General features: G+C 41.2%; 1 protein-coding gene across 2 annotated transcripts; it reads left to right on the top strand.

Moving 5' to 3' along the window:
- Nucleotides 1-1224: 1224 nt before the first annotated feature.
- Nucleotides 1225-16117, top strand: LOC123504586 (beta-1,4-galactosyltransferase galt-1-like). Of its 2 annotated transcripts, none has more exons than XM_045255232.1 (8): nucleotides 1225-1572; nucleotides 3075-3233; nucleotides 5007-5096; nucleotides 5282-5484; nucleotides 6292-6408; nucleotides 8875-9103; nucleotides 11273-11470; nucleotides 12842-16117. In XM_045255232.1, the coding sequence occupies exons 1-8, from the start codon at nucleotides 1553-1555 to the stop codon at nucleotides 13437-13439; spliced, it is 1614 nt and encodes a 537-aa protein (XP_045111167.1). In that variant the 5' UTR covers nucleotides 1225-1552; the 3' UTR covers nucleotides 13440-16117. The 2 variants fall into 2 exon arrangements, with proteins under 2 accessions (XP_045111167.1, XP_045111168.1); XM_045255233.1 differs by having other exon boundaries at nucleotides 8893-9103.
- The last annotated feature ends 49 nt before the right edge of the window (nucleotides 16118-16166 follow it).

The raw sequence follows: 16166 nt of genomic DNA on the forward strand, positions 1-16166 counted from the left end.
AAGGCAAGGAGAGCAGCAGGGATGAGCCTTAATGAGGGAAACAGAGTAATCAATAGATATGTGGAAGGGATAGCAATCACAATGCCTATACGGGGCTAAACTAATAAGATTTACACAGGACATCCAGGAACTAGATAAGATGCAAGACCCACGTGGTAGATCGATAGGCATTAGGAGCCAACACTCTCACAACCAACTGACGACATTGATGCTTGAATCTCAGGCTCCGAGAAAACAATTTGTGATTCATATCTTGCAAGCCGATGAGTCACCCCCAGCTACACCACAAGGACTATACAAGGCAGTACGGTGAGGTGTGAAGCTTAACATCTCTTAACTTTGCTGAAAGTCTTGTCCAGCATTCATAGTTGATGATAAAGCAAACAAATAAACGGAGACACACAGCAGATATCCTTTATTCTAGTGTGGACGTATCATAATATTAACATGTTATCAAATTTGAAATTCATTTTATAACAAAAACCTTCAGAAATATATAAGAGAATTTTTCAGACACCATTAATTCATTCCCACATTAACCCTTTCAGTACCATTATACATTTCCGTACTCATTCTGGTTACTATTTAATGATTTTATACAGCTTCACAAACTCACGTGGGGATTGAAATAGTGAAGACTCTAGCCATTAAACCTCTGACCTCCATAGACCCTTCATAATGTCAATGCAATTGTCTAATCACACTTAAAACTATAGATGAAAATAGGTCCCAGTGCCGAAGGGGTTAATGATGTACCAGAATGGGCTTCAGCAACAAATTAACCTTACATGTAATTCACTGTTTGATCTGCTGCAGTCTCTGATAAGACAGCCAGACGTTACCCTACGGAACGAGCTCAGAGCTCATTATTTCCGATCTTCGGATAGGCCTGAGATCAGGCACACAACACACACCGGGATAACAAGGTCACAACTTCTCGATTTACATCCCGTACCTACTCACTGCTAGGTGAACAGGGGCTACACGTGAAAGGAGACACACCCAAATATCTCCACCCGGCCGGGGAATCGAACCCCGGTCATCTGGCTTGTGAAGCCAGCGCTCTAACCACTGAGCTACCGGGCCGTGTGTGTGTGTGTGTGTGTGTGTGTGTGTGTGTGAATAATAACATTCCACACACATGGTGATAGTGGTTGATAAGCCCATCACGATAAGATCGCGCGGAGGATACAGCTGCTTTCACTGTTGCCTCAATACTCTCTTCTACTTCCCGCCTGTGTGTGTATCAGGCAGTGTGTGCATCATGTGGTGGCTGACAAACTAATCTCAAGACAAGTTTAGGTCGTAAAGAATAATTTTTTTAGAGGAAAAAATAGGAAATGATGATATGGAGAGAAAGGAAAACGTAAGAGAAAACATGAAGTTGGTGTAGAGTGAGTGAGCTGTCACCACTCTGAGAAGTTCTGCCTGTTCAGTGTACGTACATAGGTTCGTGTGTTTACATCACTATCGCGGATCTCGTCACCACTAACCCTAACCCTCCGCTGCGTCGCCCAGTGAGCACCACCGGGGAGGCCAATGCGGAACCAGCATGGATATCAGTAAAGTCAGGTATTGTTTAGGATCAATGAAACTCAAAGTTGTAGATCTTGTGTACAAATGAAGGCACACATCAATGTATATGTGTTTGTTGTGGCGACTTAAATAACTAGACTGTTCAGGCTATATATTAATTTTAAATGTTACGTAATGAAGGACATGGGCACAGAAAAATGAAAAAAAAGATAACTAATGTCAAATCGCTAAACATAAGAAAATAAGAAAATGAGAGAAGCTGCAAGAGCCCGTCAGGCCACCCGTGGCAATTCCTTGTGTGAACAAGACTACCTAATTCCACCTATCATCTTCATCCATAAATTTGTCTAATCTTGTAAAACTCCTTATTGACTCAGCACTAACAACATGATTACTGAGTCCGTTCCATTCATCACCCACTCTGTTAGAGAACACGTTCCTTCCCATTACCTAACCTAAATTTCTCAAGGTTGAATTCATTATTTCTGGCTCTATCCTGGCTACTGATCCTAAGAACTTTGCTCATGTCACCTTTATTAAAATCACAATACCACTTGACTACTTCTAGCAGGTCCCCTCTTAATCTTCGTCTCTCTAAGGCATAAACTCTTGCATAAAGTTGATAGTGCTTGGAACTTGGAAAGGAAATAATGGATAAAGCAACGTTAGCAATTAGTTTTCTTATTCTTGATGGTACAGACATTGCTGAGCACAAACATGACTGAATAAAATTAAGCTTCCAAAAATTTAATCAGTGTTAGTGCTCGTAATTTCCATCAACATTTTCATTATTGTACATTATCTTAACTTTTGCACTGTATTTTTCCAATAGTTACGTTGCTTAGAAAGAACAATATCAAATGTTCTAATCTTTCTTTTGTTCCTGTGTTTCCTACCCAATAATTCCTTACAGTCTCAAAATGACAAAAAAAAAAAAAAAAAGGGCGAATATAACAGTGAAAGAACTAAGGCATCAACTGGCTTCACTGAATTGTGAGCGTCTCATCAGCAAAGGCAGTGTTTTTTCTTTCAGTTACTCTTATAATCACAGGTACATAGCAATATGGTGAGACCCTACACTGGTTAATCATCTTTTCTCATACTCCTGTCCATTCCGTCTACGCGTCACCTTACCTGTCTATACCATTTCCAAACACTTCCACGAAAACTTATCCGCTGCATTACTATAAGCTTCCCGTCTATATCAAACCACCTTCCATGAACAGTGTCATCCCTTGCCTAAGTCTCCAAACGCTCGTATTCTGAAATGCCTTCTCCTCTCACTACGAAAATTTTGCATGGCCTCAGAGACAACTAGCCTGGTTTTCAAGACAGTTTCTCCTTTTAATACACTAGAAATCTTGCCAACCCTTAAACACACGAGCATCTTCAAGTGGAGCCTTTGGAAAGCAGTGATGGTGAGAGAGCAAAGTGTCTCAGAATACGGGTCTAATTGCCTTGTCCTCCTTGATCATCCCGTCTTTCTGTTACTAATACTTTGACCTACTGATTAGCACTGACCTTGACTCCTCCTCCAGGCCCAGACACTCCACCATGGGAAGTGAGTGCGCGGGCCGTGGTGCTGGTGGGTGGCTTTGGCTCAGAAGAAGACGGACGTGGGTAGGTGTGGTGGGCGTGACTTGCACCTGTGTCTTCGTGTTCCTGACGGCGTTCCATGATTCAAGGGTGTCCCGCGTGTGAGTTCTGGATGAGAGAGAGAGAGAGAGAGAGAGAGAGAGAGAGAGAGAGAGTTGTTGTCAGGTGCTATTTCTACTTCTTCTCTATTGCGACTACTACTACTACTACTACTACTACTACTACTACTACTACTACTACTACTACTACTACTACTACTACTACTACTACTACTACTACTACTACTACTACTACTACTACTACTACTACTATTACTCTACTACTATTACTTCTGTTATCATCATCGTCGTTAGTCACTACACAACAGAAATAACATCATGACATTATATTTGTACTATAAAGATTAAAATGCTCTTGTCTCCCCAAATAGGATTAAGTTATCTATGAAAGTCTTCTAGTGGTAAGGTTAACAAGAGGAAAGGATATGATTGTTAAGAAAGATTGAGCTGATAATTTGATAAATGTGTAAATAAATAAAAAGATGTATTATTACTATACTCTGCTGACGAAAGCTAGACACAAGTTCCTGGATGATGCACGTTAACCCTTTCAGTACCGTGACGCGTAATTACATTCATTCTGCTTACTATTTAGCGATTTTATACAGCTTCAGAAGATAATGAGGGAATTAAAATAGTGAAGACCGTGGCCATTAATTTTCTGACCTTCATAGAGCCTTCCTAATGTAAATAAAATTACTTAATCACACCTAAAAGTCATGGTGAAAATACGCCCCAGTACTGAAGGGGTTAAGGAATCAACATTTTAGCATGCTACTGGTTAACCATGTTTAGTGGAAAGCGTGTATTTTACAGTGCTGCATTGTTTCTTTATCAACACATAAACTATTTGCTTTGAGTACATGAAAACTATTCTTCACTGTCAAAGTAATTCCAGCATTCGAAAAGACACGCAGTGAGAAGGATATAAGCTTGTAAATTTCTTGGCCGCTGATATTGATAATTTCGAGGAGGTGAGGGGCACCGGGATTGCAACCCCTCACCTGGGACATGGGAAAGAGAGAGGCCGGATAAAAAGGTTTGCCTCGTCCTCATCTCCATTCTGGGCCTGAAATTTTCTTTAAATCAAATTCTCTCCTCGGACTTCGCTATTGTTGAATCAAGATTGAGGGAGGATAAAAAAGAGGAAAAACAGAACACGAGGAAAACGAAAAGAAAACGAAAACGAACGAATAGAGAAATAAACACAGATAAGCTAAAATAAATATACTGTGAAAGAGAGTGGCCGGACAGTGGAACCATGAATCAGCGCCGGCCAGGCTTGTGCACAGCTTGCCATGGGACGAGAGAGTGGACCACTGATGACAGGTTAAGCTTGTCCTGTAGTGCTGCCTTATCAATTGTAATATTTAGTTGGTATGTTTGTCTTTCTGCCTTGAAAATAAGAAAATAACCTTCAAAAATTCACTGGTTAGTTTTAATTGTTGACATGGCATCTTTTACGGTAATTACAAGATTGGTTAGCATTTTTCCTTCCTGCCTCACCACAACTTTATAACTTTTAAATAACTTTGTGAAATTAAGAAAATAACTTGCAAGAACTGGGTAACTGTAACGTCTCAAGTGTGTGTGTGTGTGTGTGTGTGTGTGTGTGTGTGTGTGTAGGAAATTCCTGATTAGACCGCAACCAAAACTTGTCTTTAGAATGGTCCCCACTAGAAAAGCGTTAGGGGTCCGGCAGTGTCTGTTATTATTATTATTATTATTATTATTATTATTATTATTATTATTATTATTATTATTATTATCATTGTTATCTCTCTCTCTCTCTCTCTCTCTCTCTCTCTCTCTCAGGTGTGACTGTGGCCATCAGGTGAAAACGGAAGAGAGAGTGGCGAAATATTTGCCCAGCCTTATGGACGAGATCGATCCTACTACTAACAGGTGATCTCTCTCTCTCTCTCTCTCTCTCTCTCTCTCTGAATACCACTACTTTGTTTTATACATTTTCTTCATTATTTTCCCTTGCCTATCTTTGTTATTATCATTCCATCTGTGTTCTCCCCTCCTATTCTCTTCTCATTGGCTCAACAAAGGATCATTCCACCAATAAGACTCCGTCCTTGCAGAACAACGCAGCAGGAGGTGGAGGCTACCCACCCCTCTCTGGCGCTGGCCTTCCTGGTGGGGCAGGAGCGGCGCGGGTCTCGCTGCCACAACACCCCCGGAGTCTTCAGCGTGCGTCACAACAACGGGCTGTGGCAGGAGGCCGTGATTGGTGGTGTAACATTCCTGCTTTACGCCGCCTACTACGACTCCAGGGACGAGGGAGGTGAGAGAGAGAGAGAGAGAGAGAGAGAGAGAGAGAGAGAGAGAGAGAGAGAGAGAGAGAGAGAGAGAGAGAGAGAGAGAGAGGTGGGGGGAGAGACCGTAGGATGGGGGGAACGAGTGCATGGAAATGAATGATAGATAAATTAGTAAATAAGTTAATTAGTAAATAAACAGACAGATACACAAGTAGATAATTATATGAAGAAAGAAAGGCCAAGGGAGAGAAAAAGAAAAATATAGAAAGAAAGAACATTACAAAAGAGATAACATTTCTGTCTCGACACCAGCGACGCATACTGCACGTTTGTAAATTGTAATGTGAACAGGAAGCGAACCATTTGACAGGATCCTTCCAGTGATATGTTTCCTGACCTACACACTCAAACCTACTGAGTCGTTCATAAGTCTTCACGTGCAGCTCTCTTTTTTACTGCAGTCATTTACTCCACGCACCAACAAACGTCCTTCTTGGCCATACACACACACACACGTACACACACACACACACACACAAGGGAAGGTGCATGGACTACCAACTTATTGTTCTCACTTCTACGCTGCTTTCTCCCTCTCACCACTGCTCCTTCTTCACTATAAAGTTCTTAGTTCCTCCTCATCCACGACGCCATATGACCCTGTTGTTGCGGCGCGGTAACCTAGTGAAGCAATCTTTCAGTCGTTCAGCCAGTCAATCAATCTGTCAATCTGTCTATTTTTTTCTTCACCTCTTTAATATAATCATGCCCTTTTCTTGACATCTTTCAACACACACACACACACACACTAACTCGTCTTCTCACCTGCATAGAGGGGCCCACCGTGAGGATACTGGTGATGGCAGACTCCACCAGCCCACCTACCCCCGTGTGTCACCTGTGGTATGAGAACGACCTCGCACCCACGGCCTCGAGTACAGTGCGGATAGGTAAGGCATCATCGTGGCAGGATTGGTAGTAACCTCCTCATTACTATGGCGTGTTTCCATATTCAGTCTACCCATATTTGGTGATTTTATACAGGTTCAGAAACTCTTGTGGGGGATTAGAATAGTGAAGACTGTGGCCATTAATCTTCTGACTTCCACAGATCCTTCCTAATGTCAACGAAATGGTCTAATCGTACACAAATTTACAGGTAAAAATGTGTCCCAGTATTGCAAGGGTTAAAGAAAAAACTCCCTCTTCCTTCTTCTACGAGCCTAATATTTTAAAATGAATTACACATAAAAGATTGAATTTTATATCGCATTGACAATTAAGATCTATATATGTACAGACAGGTTTACACTTGATGAAGAAGCTTTCCAACTTATAATTCTAACAAAAGCAATACCTGTCATTCTTTTTTCATAACAGATGTCATTGGCTAGAGCTGTCTTTAACCCCTTCAGTACTGCGAGACATTTTTACCTTGTGATTTTGTACCATTAGACCATTTCGATGACATTAGGAAGGGTGTATGGAAGTCAGAGGATAAATGGCCACAATCTTCACTATTTTAATCCCAACATAAATTTGTGAAGGTGTATCAAATCAGCAAATAGTCACAAGAAGGAATTTGAAAACACGTCCTGGTACTGAAGGGGTTAACGTCTTTCTTTCCCCATTCACATCCTCTTTCCCATACGTCCTTCTCTCCACCCCACGTTCTTTCTCACACTTCATTCATTCAGCTCATTGACCAATCTTCGGGTAGGACTGAGACCACACCACACTCCACACACCGGGAAAGCGAGGCCACACCACCTTGCATTTCACCCCGTACCTACTTGCTGTTAGGTTACACATTAAGAGGCTTGCCAATTTTCCTCGCCACGCCCAGGACTTGAACCCGGGCCTTCTCGGTTGTTGAGCTGAGTCTGCTGACCATTTCATTGCGGTGTGTGTGTGTGTGTGTGTGTGTGTGTGTGTGTGTGTGTGTGTGTGTGTGTGTGTGTGAGAGAGAGAGAGAGAGAGAGAGAGAGAGAGAGAGAGAGAGAGAGAGAGAGAGAGAGAGAGAGAGAGAGAGAGAGGCTTAAACGGAGGAGAATGAGAAATGTAGAAACAAGAAGGGAATAGGGATGGGAAGGCAGGCATGGAGTGGGGCTGACAAAGGAAATGTGGCCTATGATATCTACCTATTAAGACACATTGAGTTGACCTGTGGCTTTACAAAAAAAAATAAGGGTAAAGGAGGGCGCCTTCATCAAACAGTAGGCCGTCTCTGTATATACTTCAAAACAAATATATAATAGTCAAGCCTGAAGCGTTCATTTCCTACACAGCACTAATTAACAGAAGGTTTTTCCAGCTGGACTAATCTGTATCAGCATAACTCAAACAAGTGTCTGTCCTCATTAGGTGACTTTTTAATTGGTCATCTGAATAAATAGAAATGAAGAACAATAGAAAAAAATACCCCAAAAATCGATAACCGGAAGAATGAAAAAAAAAAAAAAAGATGTAAATAGAAAAAAAGAAGTGGATTTTTTTCCCCGTTTCTTTCTTTCTTTTTTTTTTTTTCAAGCTTGCATCATGGAGGGTAAGGTCAAACGAGATGTGAGTGAGGGATGGGTGAGCGTATGGATAGAGAGTGATAAGGCACTGACTGATTAAATGACTGGTTGATTAAATTTTAAATATCCCCTTTCATATGGTGAAGCACGTAGAAATATTCAATACGTTTGCTAGTAACACCAGAACATTAAAATAAAACTAAATAAAAGAAGCAACAGCAAGACATTAGATCATAAAGCAATTCCTGAATTATACTTATTTTCACTGCTATTCCATCCACAAATTTGTATAACCTTTCAAAGTTTCACATTTCCTTTGCACTAACCGACTCATCACTAAGGTTATTCAATTCACCAGCCATTCTGTTTAGTCAGTTCTTTTTTACCTATTATTACCTATCCTGAATTCATCATTTCTTCTCCTTGCTGAAAAATTGATAGTATGCACAGAATAGCATTTATATATGACAGGTACATTTAGGAATATGTATTTTATAACAAGGCTGTCACGTACAAGCTTAAGGGCTTCTTAACCCCTTCGGTACAGGGACGCAATTTTTACCATGAGTTTTGGGTGTAATAAGACGATTTTTTTTGACATTATGGAGGGTGTATGGAGGTCAGAAGATTAATGCCCAGAGTATTCACTATTTCAATCCCCACATAAGTTTCTGAAGCTGTATAAAATCACTAAATATTAAGCAGATTGAATATGGAAACATGTCCTGGTATTGAAGGGGTTTAAGTTTCCATCATGTTCTTGTGTTCTAATACTCGTTGATATTGACTGTAACATTGTGATTCCTGTTTGCCTCATGCGTGGAAGGAATTGTAATGGGAAACAGAACGTGATTGAGAGCACCTGGATGGTTAGATTACACCTGTATGCTATGACAGATTATGTGCATTGGCAAGACAGGGTGAGCGGCGCCTGGCTGCCATACTTAGTGACCTGTCGCATTGGAAAGGGTGTCCACATGCCGAAGGTAGCGGCTCTCGTCGGGTACTCGTGCGGTCCCACCACCAACGCCCTAAGGATTTTGAACCAGGAGCAGCCACAAGTCAAGAAGGATTTAGCGCTGTGTCACAAGTTCCTCTTTGACCCAACCCGTGACTATTCCCGGAGGTTAGTGATTTGTGCCTTTTTTCATATGTGTTTGGTATTTCCATGTACATGCACGCACACACACAGACACACACACACACACACACACACACACACACACACACACACACACATACCATTTTCTCTTTCTCTCTCTCTCTCTCTCTCTCTCTCTCTCTCTCTCTCTCTCTCTCTCTCTCTCTCCATAAGCGACATCAGTTGTCTGTGTAGTGTTTTAATAGCATTGTGGTGCTAGGGGTCACAACAGATGCAGCAAACACAGCATGGGTTCAAAGGGTATACAATGGTGTTCCTTAATGAATTTGTCATCACCTTTTTTTTCTGGAAGACTGGAAGCTGGCCAAGGGCAACAAAAATATAAGAAAGAAGGCCAACTTGATTGCAGTTCCCTAAAAAGTTAGTAATTAGCCAAGCGTCTGGGACAAATGTCTTGAAACCTCCCTCTTAACAGAAGTCAAGTCATAGGAAGATGGAAATACAGAAACAGGGAAGGAGTTCCAGAGTTTACCAGAGAAAGGTATGAATCACTGAGAGTACTGGTTAACTTTTTTATTAGAGACTTGGACCGAATAAGGGATGAGAGGAAAAATAAAGACTTGTGCAGCGAGGGGAGGCATGCAGTTAGTAAGATCAGTAGAGCAGTTAGCATGAAAATAGCGATTAAAGATAGCAAGAGATGCAACTTTCCGGCGATGAGAAAGAGGCTGAAGACAGTCAGTTAGAGGAAGGGAGTTGATGAGACGAAAAGTTTTTGATTCCACCCTACCAAATAAAACTATGAGTAGAACCTCCCCAAATATGCAAAGAGTACTTCATACAAGGATGGATAAGGCCCTTGTGCAGAGTTAACAGTTGGAGGGCGAGAAAAACTGGCGGAGACGCTTCAAAACGTCCAACTTCATAGAAGCTGTTTTAGCAAGAGATGAGATGTGAAGTTTCCAGTTTAGATTATGAGTAAAAGACAGACTGAGGATATTCAGTGTAGAAGATGGGGGCAGCTGAGTGTCATTTTTCTGGAAGGCTGTGTCGAGGTGATAGATGAAGGACAAGCAGTTGAGGGAGGTAATTTTCAGTTCCATCACCGCCAGAGTGTGGCTTTTAAATTTACATTCCTTAGAGAAGCGTAGGTTAAGAGAGAACCTGGCAGAGAGATAGCTCTTTAAGTGGCATATGGGACACAACAAGGGTAACGTAAGCAGTAATCAAGATAAAGAAAGAAATAATGGGTTCAACCTCGAAAAGATAGATTTAATAAAGAAATAGTAAAGAATTAGCTCTCAAATAGAGTGGCATATGAATGGAATGGACTCAACAATCAGGTTGTTAGTAATGAATTACTAGGAACCTTTACCCGACCCATTGCCAAGATAGCTGGGATGACTAATCATCACGTTTTTTTTTTTTTTTCATTTATTTATTTTTTTTTTTACTACTCCGTATGACGTCAAAGTGGTGGGGCGCACACGCTGACTCACTTTGCTGTGATGCGCAAGGCGAGAGTGACGCAACGAGGATATAAGATGACTGCAAATCACGTGAAGGATTTTCTCTCAAGTTCAGAGAGAGAGAGAGAGAGAGAGAGAGAGAGAGAGAGAGAGAGAGAGAGAGAGAGAGAGATTTACCGTCCCAAACAAAGACATCAGGAAATAAGTTGGTCAGTTAAGTCCAGATATGCATTTCTTTCTTTGGCGCAAAGTTTGATATATGAAGAATATGTTCGACAATATTTTTTCGTTCTGCTAGTATGAGATACACAAACATCTCAGTCTTCGCCTCCTTTTTATTCTTCTTCTCCTCCTCCTTCTCCTCCTCCTCCTCCTTCTTCGCTTCCTCCCATTCTTTTTGTATATTCCTTCTCATATTTCCTCTCTCTCTCTCTCTCTCTCTCTCTCTCTCTCTCTCTCTCTCTCTCTCTCTCTCTCTCTCTCTCTCTCTCTCTCTCTCTCTCCTCCTCCTCCTCCTTTTGCTGCATGTTCTCCTCTCCTACTTCTTGTCACGTGCCTCGCATTGCTTTCAGACATTTTTGATGTTGTCATGCAGTCACTGTTCATGTGCTTCACTCGGTCGCTCAGTCCGTCTCTTCTTTTGATCCAGAAAATGATCAATTTCTATTAAAGTATTTCTTGAAATATTTTTTCTTTTATATGGCAATAACGATTCGTGTTACAGACTAGTGGAGTGGCTGGAGGCTGCCAGAGCTTGGGGTGTGGACGAAGTGACCTTTTACGAGGCTTCAGTTCACCACAACGTGCGAGCGGTTCTGCAACATTACCAGCAGGAAGGCTTCGTGCAGGTGTATACTTGGCGCAGCCCCGGAGACCAACCTTCACTAGGCCATCTGTACCGCGCCCTGTACGACACCCAACGGTAAGGCCTCCCGAACTTGGATTGCAAAGGGTCGCGGTGCAAGAGGTTCAGCTATAGGTAGCATTCATACAGTATCGTGGTGCAGAAGACATTATTATAGACTCTGAAACACAACATTCACAAAGAATCGTGAATGCAACAAATACAATTAAAGACACCATTTATATAGACCCCTAAGACAAAATTTACGATTATAGATAATTATAGACAACGTTCATGTAAAGGCTTGGTGCATAAGGTATAGTCATAGGCAATATAGACATTTATGCTAGATACAAAAGATAGCATTTATATACGTAAACCTGCAGAGAAAAAAGGTAAAATGATAGGTAGCATTCTTACAAAGGTGCAATGCAAAAGATGTCATCGCGGGTTCTCCATCATATACTGCATTATCAAAAAAAGCTAAAGCATAATAATACACTTTCTTTTTCTTCACTCTAGTACGATCTGCCTCTCCTTGTAGCTTATTGTTTCGGTGTTTGGCTAAAATGGACGTAACCATAAGTAGGTGTGGATAGGTGGGAAGAGAGCCTTTGTTAAACATCACAGGAGTTGTCTTTTGTTCATTTGATCTAGGACACTATCTATCCCTCCTTGCCTACTTATGGTTACATGAAAGATGTAAGCAATCATGTAAAGGAACACAACTACATGAGGCAATAATAAATATCATAACATAAGGTTAAATCGAATTATAAAGCGAACACTATCAGAGTTAACAAACATGATTCATGCCTTGATTCCAATGAAGCTCAGTAAGTACAATTGCTGCTATCCTAAATGACCCAATTTCAACATAGCTATGAGTGATACTAGCAACTGACTTGGTGAAATTTCCATTAACAGAGTCGGAAATACATATCTTCTGTTTTGTTATTACTTTCAATAAATCCTCTAGTTATTTTAGTTATTTTAAAGGACAGATCAATAATGACAGTAGCTAATAATCTCAAGGATGAAGTACTCTTAACATCTGACTCGCTATCTACCCAGCTCTCAGACAATGGAATAAGTTCTTTAATATCATTTTAAAAGTTTGAAATCAATTTCAGTCTATACATGTATGACCAAATGTAATATCAGATATCGTGATCTGTGGCCAAATCAAACGACTATTCAACTCTTTATGATCGACACACATGAAGCACTACACAACTATGATGATTACTTACCAATTAGGTAAGCTGAGTTCCAGAAAGATAAAACATGGAAATCAGAGATAAAAAGAGGTGATACTTGTGCAATCTATAGTGACTAACACCCATGGAACGAATTATCCACCCTTTGGTGAACATTCTTGGGTGAATCAATGAGGACACAATTTGAATTGGAATCCCTGTAACCTCTGTCAAGTGTCCTGTGTTCCAGATTTACGCTCTTCACCACGGAGAACATCCCCTACACGGACTGTCTGCTGCGACACCTGGCCACGCATCGCTACGTGGCGGTGTGGGACATGGATGAATTCATCGTGCCCGCTACCGAGTCCTCACTGCCCGCTATGCTGGATGCCGCCCGCGCCCGCGCCACGGAACAGGGCCTCAAACCCACCTCCTATCTGGCTCGCTGCAGTTATTATTTTAACGACCAGGTGGAAGAGGCGACATCTGACCTCCCAGAGTACTTGCACCTAATGCGTCACGTGACCCGAACCGTCAAGGTAACACCGCCGCGAATATTCACCAAATCTGTGCATGACACTTCCCGTGCGCTAGGTCTTCATGCCCACTTTGCCCTCCTCACCCTCGGGGGAGACATAGACCGAGACCGAGATCTATACCACTTGTACCCGGCCACAGAGGGGCATCTGGCGCACTACCGTGCTACCTGTCAGGGAGAGGATCAGCAAGAATGTCAAGAACTGTATCGCCCCTACCTAACCCGCGACACTGCCATGTGGAGGCACCGGCCAGCCGTCACCTCTAGGACTAAGGCAGTGTTGCAGATCCTCGGCCTGCTTCCCTGAGCCTCTCCACCATAAACTTACTAACCATTGTCCATTATCATCATTCCTAAAGAAAAAGACATCTCCTTTCCTCAACAATCCAACTGCTCTCACCACACCTAAAAGCCTCCCACCCCTGAACTGATTCACTAGCCTCGTAACAGCAGGTGAAAGGTGGAGAGGGCATTCTGGCAGACGAAAATAATCCAGAGTGTTAGAGACTACAGAGAGATTAAAAAAAAACTTGACTGCATTCCTGAGACAACCAGAAATTCAGTGAAAGATGACTGTAGTCTAAGTTTAGGTTGGGGATGAACATCAGACTTCAAGATGGAACTCATGGATCGACGGGAAGATGATTAGAAAAAGATGAAGGAATCGAAGCAGAAAGAAGCCTTTGAGACTGACTGAGCATTCGTAGATCCTTATCGTTACCTCCCCACATCACATGTTGCAACGTCCTCGTATTAGGAGCTGATGTTGAGGGTGAGTAAGACGGCATAGGCGCCCTATGTTAATATTTCTCATTTCATCCCTTGGCTTCGCGATAACGCCCACACCCATGATTCGTGCTCCAGTGGATTTGAGAGAGAGAGAGAGAGAGAGAGAGAGAGAGAGAGAGAGAGAGAGAGAGAGAGACTATTGCATCATAACGTTGCCTCATCACCATTACCTTCTGAAGTCATGACAGAGTAAGAAATAAAAAAATCCTTCCCGAAACAGATATCGAGACGTGAATTCCGGATATTTCATTGAAAATCCAGACGTATGGCAAGCCTATCCTATTACTGAGTCTCTTCCACTCTATTGGAGAAGAAACTTTTCTGTTCTTTTTTCCTATCAGACCATTATGCTACATGCAAAACAAAGTATAAGATTCATAAAAAGATGGAAAGCGAGAACTGATACCACGTGCTTGGAATAAACACTGCTCGATAGTTGTCTATGCGGTAAACCTCATCACATATCACAGAAGTAGCTTTTTGAAAGTAATAGAACACTAGCAGGAGATACTGGTATGAATGAGTGTTATGGAAGAAGGCTATACAGGTGTCATAAAGGCCACTGAGAGATGAAGAGAGAATGAGAGCAGAACAGACGGGGAGGATGTTGACTGCTGAGCATAGGATGGCTGGATACACAATATGACATTGACACTAACTTGACGTTGTTGCAGTTTTGTTGCCATTGACTGGTGTCTCTTCTACATACGTTAAACAAATAAATAAATAAATAAATGAATAAATAAACAAATAATGAATAATAGTAGTAAATGAATAGATGAACTGAATGAGTCACTGATCATAAAAACGATGGGCATTGCTTCACTGAAATAACAGATTTGCTGCAGGAGAAACAAGCTCCGTGGCGAGACAAAATGCTGTGATTCATCATAATTCTTTGCAGTAGCATCAGGAATATTTTTGGCAGCACTAATGGTGTACATTTAAGGTTCAAGTGCTTTTGCGAGGGACAAGTTCAAGTTTTTTTTTTTTTTATCGTATCAAATGCCTCTTGAGAAGATTCAAGGATTTTTCAGCACGACAGCGGTAACACTACACACCGAGGGGAAATAAATAAATGAATAAATAAAAAGGATTTGAAGTAAGAGGATAACATTATATATAGATAAAATAAACTGGCAGGCAGGCTTTCTTTTTTATTAGCATAACCACTTTGCTTCTGTCGCATTTTTTTTTCTTAGAGAAGATTAATTTTTCCTCGGTCACGGTTCCAACTGTCATTAGAGCAAGGTCAGGGGTATTTGGTACAAGCTCGAGTCTTTGGTCTTGGTTTGGAAATCTTTGGGCCAAGTTCATTGGAGTTTTTGGGCAAATTCAGTGGTTCAGTTCTCTTTAGGTCAGGCTGAGGGATCTTTGGTGGGGGGGAGCAGGTACAGAGATTCTTAGCATTGTAAAGTCTGAGTCAAGGTAAAGCATTGAAGGAAAGTTTGAGTAGTGCGATTATGTGCTTTATACGGCCACATTCATAAACGTCTTGCTCTCTCAACACGAGAATTTTTCAAGCCCCTTAGACGACTAACCGGGTTTTCAAGACAGTTTCTCCTTATGATCAACTAGAAACCTTGCTAATCCATCACCAAACCATAAAAATAACCTTAAAAACACGAGTATCTTCAACTAGAGCCATTGGAAATAAACGTCGTGAGAGGGCAAAACGTTTCTGAATCTGGGTGTTAGTTAGGTGTAGTGGGAGTAATATGAATGGCCTTTATGCATTTTTGTGATATTGATATTGTTAACCTTAACGATGTAAATGAGTGATGCGTTTAATCCCTTCAGCACCAGGACGTATTTTCATATTTACTCTGCTTAATATTTGGTGATTTTATACTTCAGAAACTTAATGTTGGGATTGAAATATTGTAGACTCTGGCCATTAATCTTCTGACCTCCATAGACCCTTCCTAATGTCAATAAAATCATCTAATCACACCCAAAACTCAAGGTAAAAATGCGTCCCAGTACTGAAGGGGTTAAAAGGCATGAGTGTTTTTGCTGTCTTATCCTCGTAAGTATGCATGTCAGTGTTGTGCTATTGGAATGTGTTCCCTGTACGTTGTAGCACTTTGTTGATAGAGATGCAAGCCTTAATTGTAATGTAATTGTTCACACTACGATGTTGCTAAGTGCGTGACGTAATATTTTACATAATAAATGTCACGTTTGTATATAAAATTAAGTGTTTATGTCCTAATAAGAAAAAAAATGGAGAATTATTAAAGGT

This window comes from Portunus trituberculatus, chromosome 16, assembly GCF_017591435.1.
Source record: "Portunus trituberculatus isolate SZX2019 chromosome 16, ASM1759143v1, whole genome shotgun sequence".
NCBI classification, from domain to species: domain Eukaryota; kingdom Metazoa; phylum Arthropoda; class Malacostraca; order Decapoda; family Portunidae; genus Portunus; species Portunus trituberculatus.

Excerpts from the sequence above, each read along its gene's own strand:
- LOC123504586 (XM_045255232.1), top strand. The coding sequence starts at position 1,553 with ATGGATATCAGTAAAGTCAG. Across the intron at positions 3,234-5,006 it reads GATTCAAGGGTGTCCCGCGT|GTGTGACTGTGGCCATCAGG; the intron begins GTGAGTTCTGGA and ends TCTCTCTCTCAG. Across the intron at positions 11,471-12,841 it reads GCCCTGTACGACACCCAACG|ATTTACGCTCTTCACCACGG; the intron begins GTAAGGCCTCCC and ends CCTGTGTTCCAG.